The 15,178-nt window shown below is 33.2% G+C and overlaps 1 protein-coding gene across 6 annotated transcripts in view; it reads left to right on the plus strand.

Annotated features, from left to right (window-relative positions):
- LOC145276875 (uncharacterized) overlaps positions 1-14,725 on the plus strand; it is a 190,036-nt gene extending 175,311 nt beyond the window's left edge. For 4 of the 6 annotated variants that reach the window (XM_080128291.1, XM_080128292.1, XM_080128290.1 and 1 more), the window contains one exon: positions 13,993-14,725. In XM_080128291.1, coding sequence (XP_079984417.1) covers positions 13,993-14,152 — 160 coding nt within the window. In that variant the 3' untranslated portion in view covers positions 14,153-14,725. The remainder of the gene's footprint in view (positions 1-13,992) is intronic. The other 2 variants (XM_080128289.1, XM_080128287.1) reach the window with 2 other exon arrangements.
- Positions 14,726-15,178: the final 453 nt, after the last annotated feature.

Below are 15,178 nucleotides of genomic sequence, written 5' to 3' on the forward strand. Positions count from 1 at the left end.
CTACCAATTACATACCATATAACTATAGACCCAGATATAAAACCTGCTGTGAATCCCCCAAGAAACATTCCATTTGGCATGAAACCAAAATTATTAGAAAGAATGACGAAAATGGAAATAATCCAAGAACCAATGGATTGGGTGAATTCAAGTGGAGAAGCAAAACTGGCAAATTAAGACCATGTTTCGAAATCTGAACAAAGCAATAAAATAGGAACATTTCAAACTAAGAACTGCTGAAGAAATATTTGCAGAAATGAACAAATCTAAGTACTTTTCAAAACTTGACATCAAAAATATATTGGCATAAAACTGTTGGTAAAGAAAGTTAAAAATTACTAACTTTTAACTCCCCATTTGATTGTTATTCTTTCAATTGATTACCATATGGTGCATCTGAAATTTTCCAAATTCAAGTAGCAAACATTATAGAAAACATAAAAGGAATCAAAAATTCCCAAGATGATATAATAGTATGGTCAGAAACCTTAGAAGAACATACGAATATACGAGAAAAAACTGTTCACTCAGCTATTAATAAATCAAGATGTGAATTTCTAACAAAAGAATTCACCTAATTACAAATTAGGGCATAAAACCAGACAAGAAAAAAAGGCAATTACACAAATACCAATCCCTGACAACAACAAAAAAAACAAAAAAACTTACAAAAATTCCTAGGTGTGATAAATTACTTATGGAAATTCATACCAAACTACAGAAATAACCATTGAGAGAATGAGGTACTGTGGTCATTTGATAAACCTCAAAGAGAAGCAGTATAAAAATCGAAAGAAATAATAGCAAGCACACTAATATTGCAATTTTATGATCCAAACAAAAATCACCACAAACACAAGTAAAAATATTATTACAACAAAAGTGTGAAGATAAATGGTTACACACATTAAATTCAACTGCTGACCAAAACGATTGAATTAGAAACACTTAGCATAATATTTGTTCTAAATTTCACCAATTCATAATATGGAAGACACTTTCTAGTCCAAAAATAACCATAGAACACTGAGGCAGATTTGAAAAAAATCAATTTCAAAAAGCCCCCAAGAATACAGAAATTTCTAGTAGCATTACAGAAATATGAATTTTAAGTAACATGTATATCGGGCCATGAATCAGAAATTTCAGATACACTGTCATGTGTATCTACCTGATGATTTGCAAGAAATATCAGACACAGAAATGGATAAACACATTTACATAATTTTAAAACAATATTCAATATGTGATTATAAACTGGATGTATACAGAGAAGAAACATAAATGTTAATGAAATATGTAATATTGAAATGGCTAGAAAACAACAAGGACATGATAGTTCATGATGAAATATCAGTTGTAAAAGGGCTAGTATTGAAAAGCATTATGAAATATAAGTAACACTGTTGATCAAGATAGCAACAGACATTTTTCATGTATACAACACTAACTATAAACTATACAAGCAGATACTTTGATATCCAGATGTTAGATAATTGTGAATCACGCATGGTGATCAAGGAAATGAAACATACTTTTGCCATGCTAGGTTACATTCAAGTAGTGATAAGCGACAAAGGTTCCAAATATGCATCATCAGAATTCAAACAATTTGCAAAAGAATTGGACTTTAAACACATTACAACAAATGGATTAGTTGAAAAAAAAACATAAAAAGAACATTGGGAAAAGAAAACATTCAAAAGTAAACAAAATCCATATTTAATAATGCTAACATAAAGAACTAATCCTTTGAAAGATAAATCTTCAACTCAACAATTAATGAAAAGAACACTCTGCACAAAAATAAAAGAATGAAAAAGAATGAAGCAGATTAAAATATAAAAAGAAATAATGAGCTACATACACTAAAAATAATTAACAAAGTTTATATAAGGTCTTATGGAAATTGGAAAAGGAGAGGTGGGATGGCTAAACAATGAAAAGTTCATATCTCATCTTAATAGAAGGAAATTACTTAAGACGTAATGCCATCTGTTAAAAACAAAACAAGAACAAATGCAAATTGATTATGAAAATATTTTCAATGCATAAAACAGTAAAACACAATCTACACATAACCAGTAGAAAACAAAACAAAAAGGTTGAACAATTTAGATACCAGGGATAAATAAATATTAATAAAAAAATTGGAGATGTTGTATATAGTTAACTAAAGTTCACTAATACTCTTTGGATGACAACCTCCTACTCTAATACTATCCAAATAAAAGCAAAATCACTTTTGATACAACCATAACTACGATGTCATTTTCATCAAAATTGGAAATATTTTCAAATTTTGACTAGCTATGGGCAAATAGCTTTACTGCTTTGTGGATGCCTTGGGAAAAGCAAAGGTTAAGGAAGTAAACTTTGACAAAAATCTGGTTTGAAGTAGGCAGATAGTGAAGTACTGCAATACTTTTCTGGCAACTCCCATAGCTGTGCTGGTTTTGACTGTTATTAGCTTGCCTTTGCGTCAAACTTTGTAACATTAAGAGGTAACTGGGAAAACCTAGGTCTCCTTATCAACCGTCCAGGCCTGCATCCGGAAAAGCAACTCCAGCTTAGAGTGTATGGCCACAGCAGATGCTGCAGGGCACTAGACTAGATGCCAAACAGCAGTTCATAAAAATCTCAATTTCAATAAACCCTTGTGTCAGTTGTCTTATCGTTCAATTGTTAACACATGTTCACATCTTAAGTGAAATATGAAAACAAAATCAACTTTAGTTAAAACTTATTTTTATCAAATCATGATTTTTTTTCGGCTTTTTAGAAAAAAATGTCAGCATTGAAATTCAGTGTATGTGATCTTAAAATTTTATTGATGTAACTTTTTTGAAAACTGAATATAAACAGTTGTTTTTCAAAAAAGATGTAAATTTTAGTTTATTTCTGGAAAGAAGAACCATGAAAATGTTTTTTAAACGCCTTAGAATTTTTGTTGCTGTGATCAGGTTTACAAAGCTTTTTGTCATTTCCACTATGTTTTTTGTGTTTTTTGTTGCTTCTGCTCGAAACCATTTCCTCACAATCAGTTTTTCTTTAACATGTTCAACTTAGGTTTTCTCTTTCAGCTTTATGCTAAATTGTATTCTTTTGATCTGCTTCTAAATTAGTTTTATTTGCTTTGATAAAAAGTAGAATTGTTTTATTTTACAAACAATTCTGTGATTTTGCTTCCATTTTGTCTTTCGTTTTCAAATCATAGCAACATTTTCACTTAGATCATAATAAATTCATTAAATGTTTTTTTGTTCACTTTTAAATCATAGTAAATTCATTAAATGTTTTTTCATTCACTTTTCTAAACCCCAACCAAAAATGCAACAATTCAAAAGGATTTTCTTGATTATTTGATGTTTCTGAAATTCAGTTTTGTTGTTAGTTCCATAGTTTGCATTAAGATAATTACTTATGTCATTAATGAGTGACTTCTTTTAGTTTGTAGACTGTGTAATTTTATCGTTTGATGATAGTTAATAGATTACTAATAAGAACGACACAAGTCAAGATAAGATATAAACACAGCCATATTGGCTATATCTTTTTTTTAATATTCTTTCTGGAAGTAGCTATATTTATTTTTATTAAGTGACGCTGCTCCTAGGGGAAAATAACTCATTATGATATTTTTTTTTTTTAATATTCTTTCTGGAAGTAGCTATATTTATTTTTATTAAGTGATGCTGCTCCTATGGGAAAATAACTCATTATGATATTTTTTTTTTTTAATATTCTTTCTGGAAGTAGCTATATTTATTTTTATTAAGTGATGCTGCTCCTATGGGAAAATAACTCATTATGATATTTTTTTTTTTTAATATTCTTTCTGGAAGTAGCTATATTTATTTTTATTAAGTGATGCTGCTCCTATGGGAAAATAACTCATTATGATATTCTTCTTTTCCCAAAAACAATTAAAACACACACGTAAAGATAATTTAACTAGGGATTGAACTTTTTAGGTGGTTTTATTACATGACTATTTGAGTTCCGTGATGATGTAGGTTGTGGAGTGTATCTTAGAACAGGTCTGCCATTGGTTATGGTGGCTGGTTTGTTCCATGGATGTGTGATTTGTTGTTATACCAACTGCTTATTCTTCATTCTGATGTGGATGTAGATGCTTCTTGGTTCATCGTTTCAGCAGACCTATCTTCCCTCAGATGCTTGCGGTTTCTGAGATGAAGTTTGTATTATGTATAGAATTGGTTCAACACATCATTGTGTGACAACTGCTGGGGACCATTTACTAGAATCCGAATCATATACTCAAACATGTCCTTCTGGTATATTCCGTTGATCTCAGGTGTGCTGGTCATGTTAAGGCTTTTTGTATGACTGTTTTTGATACAGGAGAGTTGCTATCTTTTCTTTTTGCATCAAATTGTTGGAGCACTAGTAAGTTTCACATAAAATTTTGGTTGAATAATAATTCACCAGGTGATGGAATTACATGGTTGATAGGAGTGGACCATAAACATAGTAATACCATATGTCACGGTTACTTAAGGCAGCTTTTTTAATAGCAGATGTTATGGTTTGTATGCAACATTCTACTGAGAGTATGTGATTGGAGCTTATGTGTAGTGTTCGAATGCCCACTCTCTTAAATCTTACAAATTGCTTGAACAAGGTAGAGCTATACTGAGGCCCATTGTTACTCTCTGAACATTTGCTTCGTAATGGTTATTATTTTTTGACTGCTGAAGTTGGTAATGGTTATTATTTTTTGACTGCTGAAGTTTTCTCACTATGGGATATTTTGAATAGTAGTCAACTACCAGGATATAATGTGATCTGCCAACCTGAAACAAATCTGTGGCTATTATTTGCCATGGTCTTACTGGAATTTCATGTGGTTTCAAGGATTCTACATATTGAACTTTCTGTTATTCTTGGCAAATAACACATCTCTGTACAGTTTTGCTGATATCCTGAAAAGGAAGCAGCTTTTGGCTCACAATTTATTTTTTTCCATTCCCATAATAGATTTTTTTTTAAATATTTCCAGCTACATCATTTGAGGTATAATTATTGGCCACTCTTCATTAAAAATATCATTTTTGATGGCGAGTTCATCTTGACATCACAAGTATGGCCTCAAATTTTTTTTACTTCCTTGAATGTGTCGGTCCAACCTTGCCAGATGGTTTCCTTAAATTCACAGAGTATCAGTGGAGGGTCAGCTTTTGCTGCTTGATGTATTTGTGTCAACTTTTCTGTGAAAAACTGAACAGATCCACCCAAGAGTGGTCCATTTAGCTTTATGTGCACATTGTATACAAACCGAACCATGCTGCATTATACTTGGGCCATTGTATGCAGTTAGTATTGTGTGCTCTTTTTTGTAGAAACTGTTATGGGTTGTCCTAAGTTATTTACCTTGTCTGGAAACATCCTACAGAAGGTTCCTAGGGGAAGCATATTGCCTTCTGCGTCTGTGTACAATTTTGACTTTAATATGTGGATGCCTTATTTGCAGTTCTGTGAAGATCTCGGTCTGATTGTCTCTTTGCTGCTGGATTGCATCACATTTCAACTGTTCAAACTCTCTGTATAACTTGCCGAGTTCTCTCATATCGGATTTCTTTGAGCAGATTCGATTGTTTCACTTTTTATTCTGAGTCTCATGCAGTTATTTATGATTGTGTGTTGTACGTGCTTGAGTCTTGTTTTCATTCTTGTTGCTGCACATCTTTGCCCAATGAGTCTTTTTTTTTTCTATAAGCCGAACGTGCGGTACCCCAGGCTGGGCATTTTCCTTTCTGATGACCATGTGTTTTCAAATCATTTAGTGACAACTGTTTAAGTGTCTTTATCTCCTGACTATCATTTCCCTTTTTTCTCGTGTGATTTAAATCTTCCTGAAGTGTCAGCTCTATACCTTTGGATAGTAAAAGCTTTTGTAATTCAGGGTATCTCATACCGGTAATGATTTGTTCTATGATCCAATCTTCAGTTACCTAGTTATCTCTAAATCTGCATTTTTTTTAACCTGTAATTTGCACCTAGCAACGAAATCATCAATATTTTCTATGTTCTTTTACTTATATTCACGCAGATAAAATTGTGCAATACAAAAATTAACTTAAGGTTCCAAACATTCCTCAAATTTACACCAAATAATTTCTGAATCTGCTTGGTTGAAATCATTTTAAATGTCCAAACATGTTTGTTGACTGAGATGTTCTTAACAAAGAAATGAAGTTTACATCGCTGCTTGAAAAATCTGAAGAAGTCTACCAGATTTTCTGAATCCCAATACACAAGTGGTTTACATGCCTTTATATACATTTACTTTAGCAGACAATGATATAAATTAAGCATATTTAATTCACACTTTTTTGTAGTGATTTTCAATGAGTTCTTGTTTACACGCGTTTTTTCTTTTCATATATCTATATTATATTTTCAATATGGTGCTCATGTCTAACCCACATGTGTTTTGAACAATGAAGACTGTCCGATTTAAAGATGCTTTCTTGTCTTTCTACACCTTGTGTTTATGGACATTTTTCAAAATCTGCTGCCATCATGTAATATTATTATTTGACGGCAGTTAATAGATTAGTAATAAGAACGACACAAGTCAGGGTACGATGTTGGCTATATCTTTTTTATTGTATTGTTTTTGGAAGTTGAAGAGGCAGAAGCACCAATATTTGTCTTTAGTGATGGTGCATCTAGAGGTAATAACTCATATTTACAAAGGAGTCACCACTCATCACGGCCCAAAGGCCACTCGAAGATAAGGGTTAATGAGTGTAAGGTGATCAGTAGGACAAGGGCGTAGTGATGTGGTGGAAATTGGGCATAATTTTACTATTTAAGAGGACTTGTTTATATCTGACTCAAATTTACACCATGTTGTAGTCAGCTGGAAAGAAAGTCAGTAGAACAGAATTCTATAGGAAGGCAGTTCTAGGTAAAAAGCTTTGTTCATGGAATTTGTATTTAGATTTATCTATGGATAGTAAATGGGGGGGATTGTTGATAGTGGCTGTAGATAGATGAATGTTTTTTTTTGTAAACGTTTGGCAAAGGGAGAACCATTGAATGAAGACAAGCACTTCCCATGAAAGTAACGATAGAACAGAGACAGACTTGCAACATTTCTTTTGTGGGAAAGAGGTTGTAGGGGAACCAGAAAATGGCATCATCTACTAGGTTTCAAACTGATTTTGAACTTTGTCAAGGCAAGTTAGTATCTGTAGAGGATTTCATTGGAAGTGTTGGAGCAGTAAAATGACTTTTTTCCAGCGACCTTAGCAACAGATTTGATGTAAGTCTTTCATTTTAGGTCGGGAGTGAAGGTCAATTGCAAAACCTTGTCAAAGCAGGGTGCTTCCTCAAGACCTGTAAGCACTCTTATTTTCTCATTATTTGTTTGAACCAGATTTGTTATTTTAGAACATCAAATATTAATATACCTGTGCTTTTACTTTTTGTTACATTAAACATTGTCAACCATCCAGATATGCCATTTAGGATATATCTGGCTTATACATGGAGTAGGGAGTGAGATATCTTTTGGAGTGATAAGATGCCACAAGCATTTTTCCAGCAACCTTGGCAACAGATTTGATGTAAATCAGAAGTGAAGGTTAGACCCAGAAACTTTTTGAGACGAGAGTGATTCGTATTAACTGGGGCCAAATGGGGATCAGAGTGTTTATGGATAGAGGCTTGGTTTTAGATGGTTTTTAAAATTAATAAGTCACCTTTTGCCCTATTGCCCCACATGCTCAAGGTCTGAGAAGAGAGACTCAGTGAGAGCTTGATCATTGTTGGCCTTTAAAATGTTGCCATGATGTCATCTGCATATATGTTGGCAAATGATCTTAGAATGTGATTTGAGAGATCATTAATGAAGATAAGGAAGAGGGTTGGGATGGGTCCTTAGGGCACGTCAGTATCAATACTTTACTTCTGACCATTGATGACTATTTGTATCAGAGAGAAAAGATTCAATTGTTGAGAAGACATTTCCAGATATTCCATAGCTAGAAAGCTTGTGACCTTTATGCCTTTGATATGTTTACAACTATGGCTCTTGAGAGGAAACCCAGTTGATAGATTCACTGATCCTATTTGAAATTACAGTCAGTACATCAGCTGTAGATGTTGCAGGACTGAAACCATATTGTTTGTCGCCAAGTAGTTTTTTTTTTGCTTAGGTAGTTGACGATTTCTTTAGTTAACACGAATTCAAGTAACTTACTCATAAAGACTAATTGATTTGTACTTAGATGCAGAAGTCCGATTTCTAGTATTTTTAAATACTGGCCAAACTAATAAAGTTTACTGTCGGGTTAGGAAGCATTTCTCCTCTCGACATTGATTGAAGAGCTTTGCTAGTTTCGGTTGCAGCTTTTAAGTGGAATATTGTTGGCAACATCATAAACAGATATGTGGATGTGGCTCAGATTATTTTCAGTTTTGTGCTGAAATTTGGGAGGTAGGCGACCCTGATTGTAAAGGTTGTTGGCAAAGTTCTTAGCTTTGTCAAATACTGATGAAAATTATCTCAGGCTCATTGATGATAGTCAGGATAGAGGAAGCGCATCTGTTCAGAACTTCGTTTTTGGTCAAAACTCATGGGAACTAAGCCTCTGTTTTTCTACTTTGGACGATGCACAGAGCATATGACTCTTTTGCATTTTCTATAATCCTTTTGCAGTGATTGCTGGCAGTTCTAAAGTGACTTTAATTTCAAAATATCTTTTACATTCAAAGCAATTGAAGTAGTGTGTAATGTAGCATCACATTCACGGGTGAACCATGGCTGACTGTTGAGTTTCTGTTGGAATTTCTTGGAGGGTTTGTAACTGCCTGTGTCAACGATTAACCAATCCATTAAGTCTGATGTTGTATCAGACATATACCCTATAAACATCTATGTTTATAGAGGAGTAGTTCCAATATGAACGTTCAGAAACTGTCCCAGTCCACCATATTGATACACTTCGGTGGAGAGGGATATTTGGAGTTTTGTTATACTTTATTTTTAACTTTATAGAAACAACTGAGTGATTAGAAGATACTTGCAGAGACAGAACTGAGGATGAGCACCTGCCAAGTTTCAAATTTTTAAAAAATTTTGACCTCTTCACAAAATATTGGGCATGTTGCTAGACAAAGATCTAGAAGACTTGCAAATTGTCCATCAGCATCGAGTACCCGAGTGGGTTCGTTAACAATCTCTGTTAAGTCATAAGCAATCATGATAAAATCTCCCTTCATCATTTGTTTTGTTTGAGTGGATTAGCCATTCAATGGATTAGCCATTCAACATTGTGAACCTGGAAATCTCCACAGATGTGAATGTTGGTTGAGAGACAGGGCATGATCAATTTTCTTAGTGATACTCTCAAAGATAGCTACTTCATCATTGTCAGTATGGTAGAGGGCAAAATGCTGTGAGTAAACACTATTCCAAAGCACATGTAGATGTTTGAGAAAGGTATCCTTAATGTAGACACATATTTCATGTCCATGGCGATCTTGATGGTTAGGTTTGGATGTGAAGTTAGAATAGCTTTTGATGACAAAATTAGCTAAAGAAGTTGAATTGATGCCAGTTTCACCCAAGAACAACAGGTTAGGTTTGGTCTCCTGTAATTGGATTTCAATTTCTAGAAGGTTGAAACATAGACCCTTGATGTTAGAGAAGGAACCTTGTAGTATTTTGAAAACTGTGGTTCTGGGTTTTCTCTTGATTGATTTGTTGGAATGTGCAGAAGAGGTCAGCAGAGTTATTAAGAACAGGGCAGAGGGGAAGCAAAATAGGGATAAAAGAATGAATGAAAAAAGAGTTTGTAGACCACTGAAAAGGAAAAGCTGAAGTGGTTTCCACAAATATGGCATTGGGAGGCCCTGTCAGAAGCTATTCCATTCACCCAATAGAAATGCAGCAGCCCCAGTATTTTACACCTGCTGATAGAACAGAGGTCTCTGACTATCAAGCGGATAATGTCAACCCATGAAAAAATTTACCGCTAGCATTTTTATTAGTGACATGGCAACAAAAATAGAATGGAAAGAGAATTTAGTAATTTCTAGTTACTGCTCGCAAAAAACTGTTATACATTGTTTTCTTCCCTCTTTGTCAGAAACATTGCTCATTTGAGATGAGGACTGATGAGGAAAGCAAAAGTTTCTAGGATATCAAAAATGCATTCACGAATACCTTTTCTACTTGCTACTACTATATAAAAAAAGAAACAAAAAAAACCCAAGTTTTATACTTAGTATACGTTCATAACTACTATTTTGAAAAAGTTTGGAGATAGGAACTCATCTCATGATGTCACGGGGTCTAAGAGAAAAATAGTTTAGAAAGGGAGTTGAATTTGATACTTTAGGGGTTAAGAAACTTATCCACATACCTTAAATACAAATGTTTTTCTTTTAAAGACATCTGAACATATTATACCATGCACTGGATAAGGCAAGAGAGCTGACGGCAGTAGCCCTAGATATATCTAAGGCTTTTGACAGGGTATGGCACGATGATCTCATGAAAATCAGATCTTATGGTATTACTGGACGAATACTTAATATAATTAAATTCTTCTTAAATAAAAGAATCCAGATTGTCCTCGATGGTCTTACATCTAAACAATATGATATAAATGTAGGTGTTACCTCAGGGATCAATCCTTGGCCCTTTATTATTCCTGATATTCAAAAATGACCTCCCTGATAAAATAGTCTCCGAGATGGGTATATTTGCTGAAGACACCACAGGCATGAGGGAAAATGAATAAACACATATCCAAGGCAATGGCAGAAACCCTAGAGGAAGACCTCAAATCTGTAGTGGAATGGGGTCAAAAATGGATGGTAATGTTCAGTGCTGCCAAGACTAAGCTTGTTTCCTTTAATAATTTAAAGAAACGGTCTCAACCACTAATAACTATGGCTAAAGATATATTACTTTCATACAAATTCCTTGGCTTAATGTTCACAAGGAAGTCAGAAAAGGCCAGAGAACACAACAATCTATTAAATTGTAAATAACAAGTTTTTATTATTAACTAGCTGACTCGTGACTTAGGTCAACATTTATTATATTACTAGCTGGCCACCTGGTATTGCTCAGCTGTAAAATACACTTGAATATGATATTTTAATTTATGCAGATTCTGTATTTATTGTTATAGAGTTAATTCTCTGTCGATTATTTTATTGTATGCAACATATAGTGATTTCAAAAGTTAACCAAAAAATAACTTGGTTACCATCAGCTATAATCAAAACCTAAACATAGTGCTCCATTACTGTTTGAGCTATCATTAGATGGATAAGAAATAGTTAAAAAGCAATGTATAAACGCATATATTTGCGCATGCAAATAAGTTACAATTTATTTCAATTTTGACCTCTTAACAAGTATTTTTACCAGTTAAAAATCAAAAAAAAAAAATGCAAATCATTTGACTCCCCTCATACAACTCTGAAACCTTGTATCTTGGAAGAGATGCACTTTGAAAAAAATTAAGACAGACGCAGTGAGTTTTATGAATTAGATTAAATATTTGGAACTTTTACATTATGGCTGTTGCTACTTTCAAACCAACAGGCAAGAAACCTCGACGAGGTCAGGCAATAGGTATCTGCTAAACCTTCACACGTATCTCACATGTATCTGCAAATATGAGAATTTTATATCGACAATTGTAGTAACCTCAACTACTTGTCTCCATTCCTTCAGTCTCTCCAAATACATTGATCACATCGCCATCAAAATGATACGTAACAGATTTCTTCACTTTTCAATAATTAAGGACTAGCCGAACCTTATGCTTTGTAAGCAAATAACATTTCGCTTCCACATGTCTTCACTGCTTGTTCAATTCGTTCTATTAAACTTTGACTTCCAATGAATTTCATAAAAACCAATTTTGTTTTTTAGTGCCACTCAACAATCCATTTTTTGCTGTCCTCAACTGTGCATGAACTCACTTCATTGTTCTTACAAATATTGAAGTTGGTCACTGGCTATGTGTGCATCCTGTGTTCACTATTGATGCAGACAGTCACCACTGGTAATGCGCCATTTAAAAAAGTTTGAAAGACAAGATTGGTGTCGAGTTCTCGTTTCCCAGACAACATTAAGCAATGTGCCCTGGCTGTTGACATTGATAACCCGAGTGTTTTTCGGGGGGGGGGGGGGGGTTCACCAGTACCTTTAAATGCCTTGTCTCGGGAGACAATTGCTTGCCCTATGATTGAGTCCATCACAGTTATAACATCATGGGGGCACATTTGTCTGTTTCTGTGTATCGTGATGCCTGTGCAATGCAGCACGCTCTGTAACTCTAACACATTTCTTTAAAATGGATTGTGCCAGCACAAATCTAGGTCCTTCATTTGAGAGGATGTTCGTCAGAGCTCTTTGCATGTTTGAGCAATCCAACAATAAATGCTCCTTGCAGGCACTGATCTGACATGCTGCTAAACAAAACTGCAAGTCTCCATAGTTCTGCCAAGAAGACATCAACTGTTTCACTTGGCTGAAGGCGGGATGCTGCAAATTACTTTGATGCGGTGAAGGAGTCCAGAGCAAAAGCTGTGTCCAACATTTTCTTCACACAATTGAAATCATCAAATTTCTCCTCATTCAATTGTTGATGTGCAACGCCTCAGAATGATGCACTCAATATGCTTTACTCTACTCAAATATCAGTTCTGCCTTTTCTAACCATTCTACTATCAACTACCTGGAATCATTTCTGTAACACAGCTTCAGACAATGATGCCGAAATAGCTTATTGGACAAAAAAAAAAAAAATTGTCCAAACTTCTTACCAACTCTCCAATTCAGTTTGCTACACCACATCACACAATTCACCATACAAATTCCTCATAATGCAATCCTCCACATGTGTGGTGCCACTAATGAATAACTTAAGAGAATTCACTCACTTCTGGGTGAGTGAATTCTCTTAAGTCCAAAGGACACACACAGTTCTTGGCCACTTCTGCACATGCCTGTCACACTTGCTATGAAACTTGCAATATCAGGAAACCGTTTTACCACGCCGTTATTATTCACATAAACTTTCTGTTCCATCCAAGGCTTTAATTGTTATTGTTCATAAAAAATATTTTAATACTAATACCCATTCTTTTTAACTTCAAAGGAGCTAAATGCAAATGGATCTTGTAAAAATCAGTGAACATGAGAAGCAGCCATTTTTTTTTCTATCAAAAATATCTTGCATGTTCACTTTGGTTCAGATAAAAAGCCAATTCTTTCAATACGTTTTCTTCTGCACTTTTCACATATATGAATATAAAAAAAGTGGATTCCTCATTCAATTCTATCTTGAAATTTATTTTATTGTGGAGAAACAATGTTGGAACTGAGGAATTCTCAATATTTTGGGGACCGTTTTCCACATGGTTTTTGATACTTTTACAACTATTTATTGTATACTCATTTGTTCAGAATGTTCTGATGATTCTTCTTTCCGGCATTCTTTGTGTACCCTTTGTTACAATTGATAACTTTCTGGAAGTTTCAAACTAAACTTTTTAACAACATCTATTGTATTTAATTAGTTATTCAATTATAAAAATGGCATTCACTAAAAACAGTTTGAAACATTAAGTGACTGTTTTTTGTTTCCTAATTTCTATGTATTTTTATTTTTTTTTAAGGTGACTTTAAAAAATTTCATTCAGTTTTTCTACAAATGTACTTTTAAAAAACTTAATTTCTCAAGAACTTTTCATTGTGATTTCTAAATTGGGATTAAATATTAATAATTGAACAAATATTTTCAAAATCTCATGACATTCATAATGTTTTTTTAGTCTAAATATTTCATAGCCATTGTCAGCATGAATTATTGTTAGAATCACTTTAACAGATTATTTTGACATTTCCAATGTAAAATTATTTGCTTCATGAACAATACAGAAAAAATAAAGTGGATCTTCATTTCTTTGTTGTTTTTTTTTTTTTTTCAGATCACATTTGCGAGGCTTTATTTGTGATGATTTCATGATTTCTCTGCAAAGATCTCGCCCAATTCCACGGCGCCAAGCCTCTCTCCAGTCTGTAGCTGCACATCCAGCTAATTCAGTTCCAGTAAAATTCAATCATTCCATGAGAACTGCATGGGAATAGCGGCAATCTTATGTCAGGGGTTGAATTGCTGATTGGTAGCAAGAACACAAAACATCCTAAATTAATCACTCATTTTGAAATTGTTTTTCTCTCAAATTCTGCATGACAAGTTCCATCATTTACAGGCTTTTTATTCAGACTATTGGTCTCATCTAGTTCTCATTAAAGTTGAAATTTTATAGAAATCTCAATGTGCCCTCTGGTTTTCATCAAGTGAATTTTTTTTTTTTTTTTTTTGCATTACATTTCTTGAATTATAAAAACATCCATGTTATGATTCACATAATTACTTATAATCAAATTTAAATGCATAACAAACGACAACATATTCAAACAATCAACTTCAGTCATTTTAAACATTGAAAAAATAAAAAACATTTTTGTACCTAAAAAATATGCCTGAAGAAGGCTGGAGAGCACATCAGCTGAAATAAAAACACAATGTAGAGTGTCCAAAAAATAAAATAAAAACTAATGTAAATAAATACTAATATGTTCTTGCAAAAAAATTTTCAAAAAAATTTACATTGAAAATAAATCAATGAAAATTGTTCTTCATTTTTTAAAAGTGAATTACAGTCTTTAATGTTTTCTTAATTGAAATGAAGACATTTCAAAAGTCTTCACAAATTTTTACAAAAACAAAAATAGTAACATGGTAACACCATGTAATTCATGTAATGCCTGGCAATTTTTTATAATTGGTAGATTTGATTTGGGAGTGAAAATGCACACACTTTATTTTATAGAATCAGAATCATACAGAAAATATTTGGAATATTTTCATTGAAAAAATACATTTTTATATTTTCTTTTTAGTTTTTTACAAAAATCCTTTTTACACTCTTAATTTTATTTTATGAAAAAAAATATAATAAAAGAAAAATTTGATAAAAAACTCATTTAACTATAATAATAAATTCAAAAGTTCTTGATAAAAAGGGCAAATAAGCTTTAACTGAAAACTAAACAAATAACTTAAAATAATCAGTAAATGTTTTATTTTATTAAAAATTAAACATTTAT

Source organism: Euprymna scolopes, chromosome 5, assembly GCF_053919585.1.
Source record: "Euprymna scolopes isolate OS-2025 chromosome 5, ASM5391958v1, whole genome shotgun sequence".
Classification (NCBI taxonomy): Eukaryota; Metazoa; Mollusca; class Cephalopoda; order Sepiida; family Sepiolidae; genus Euprymna; species Euprymna scolopes.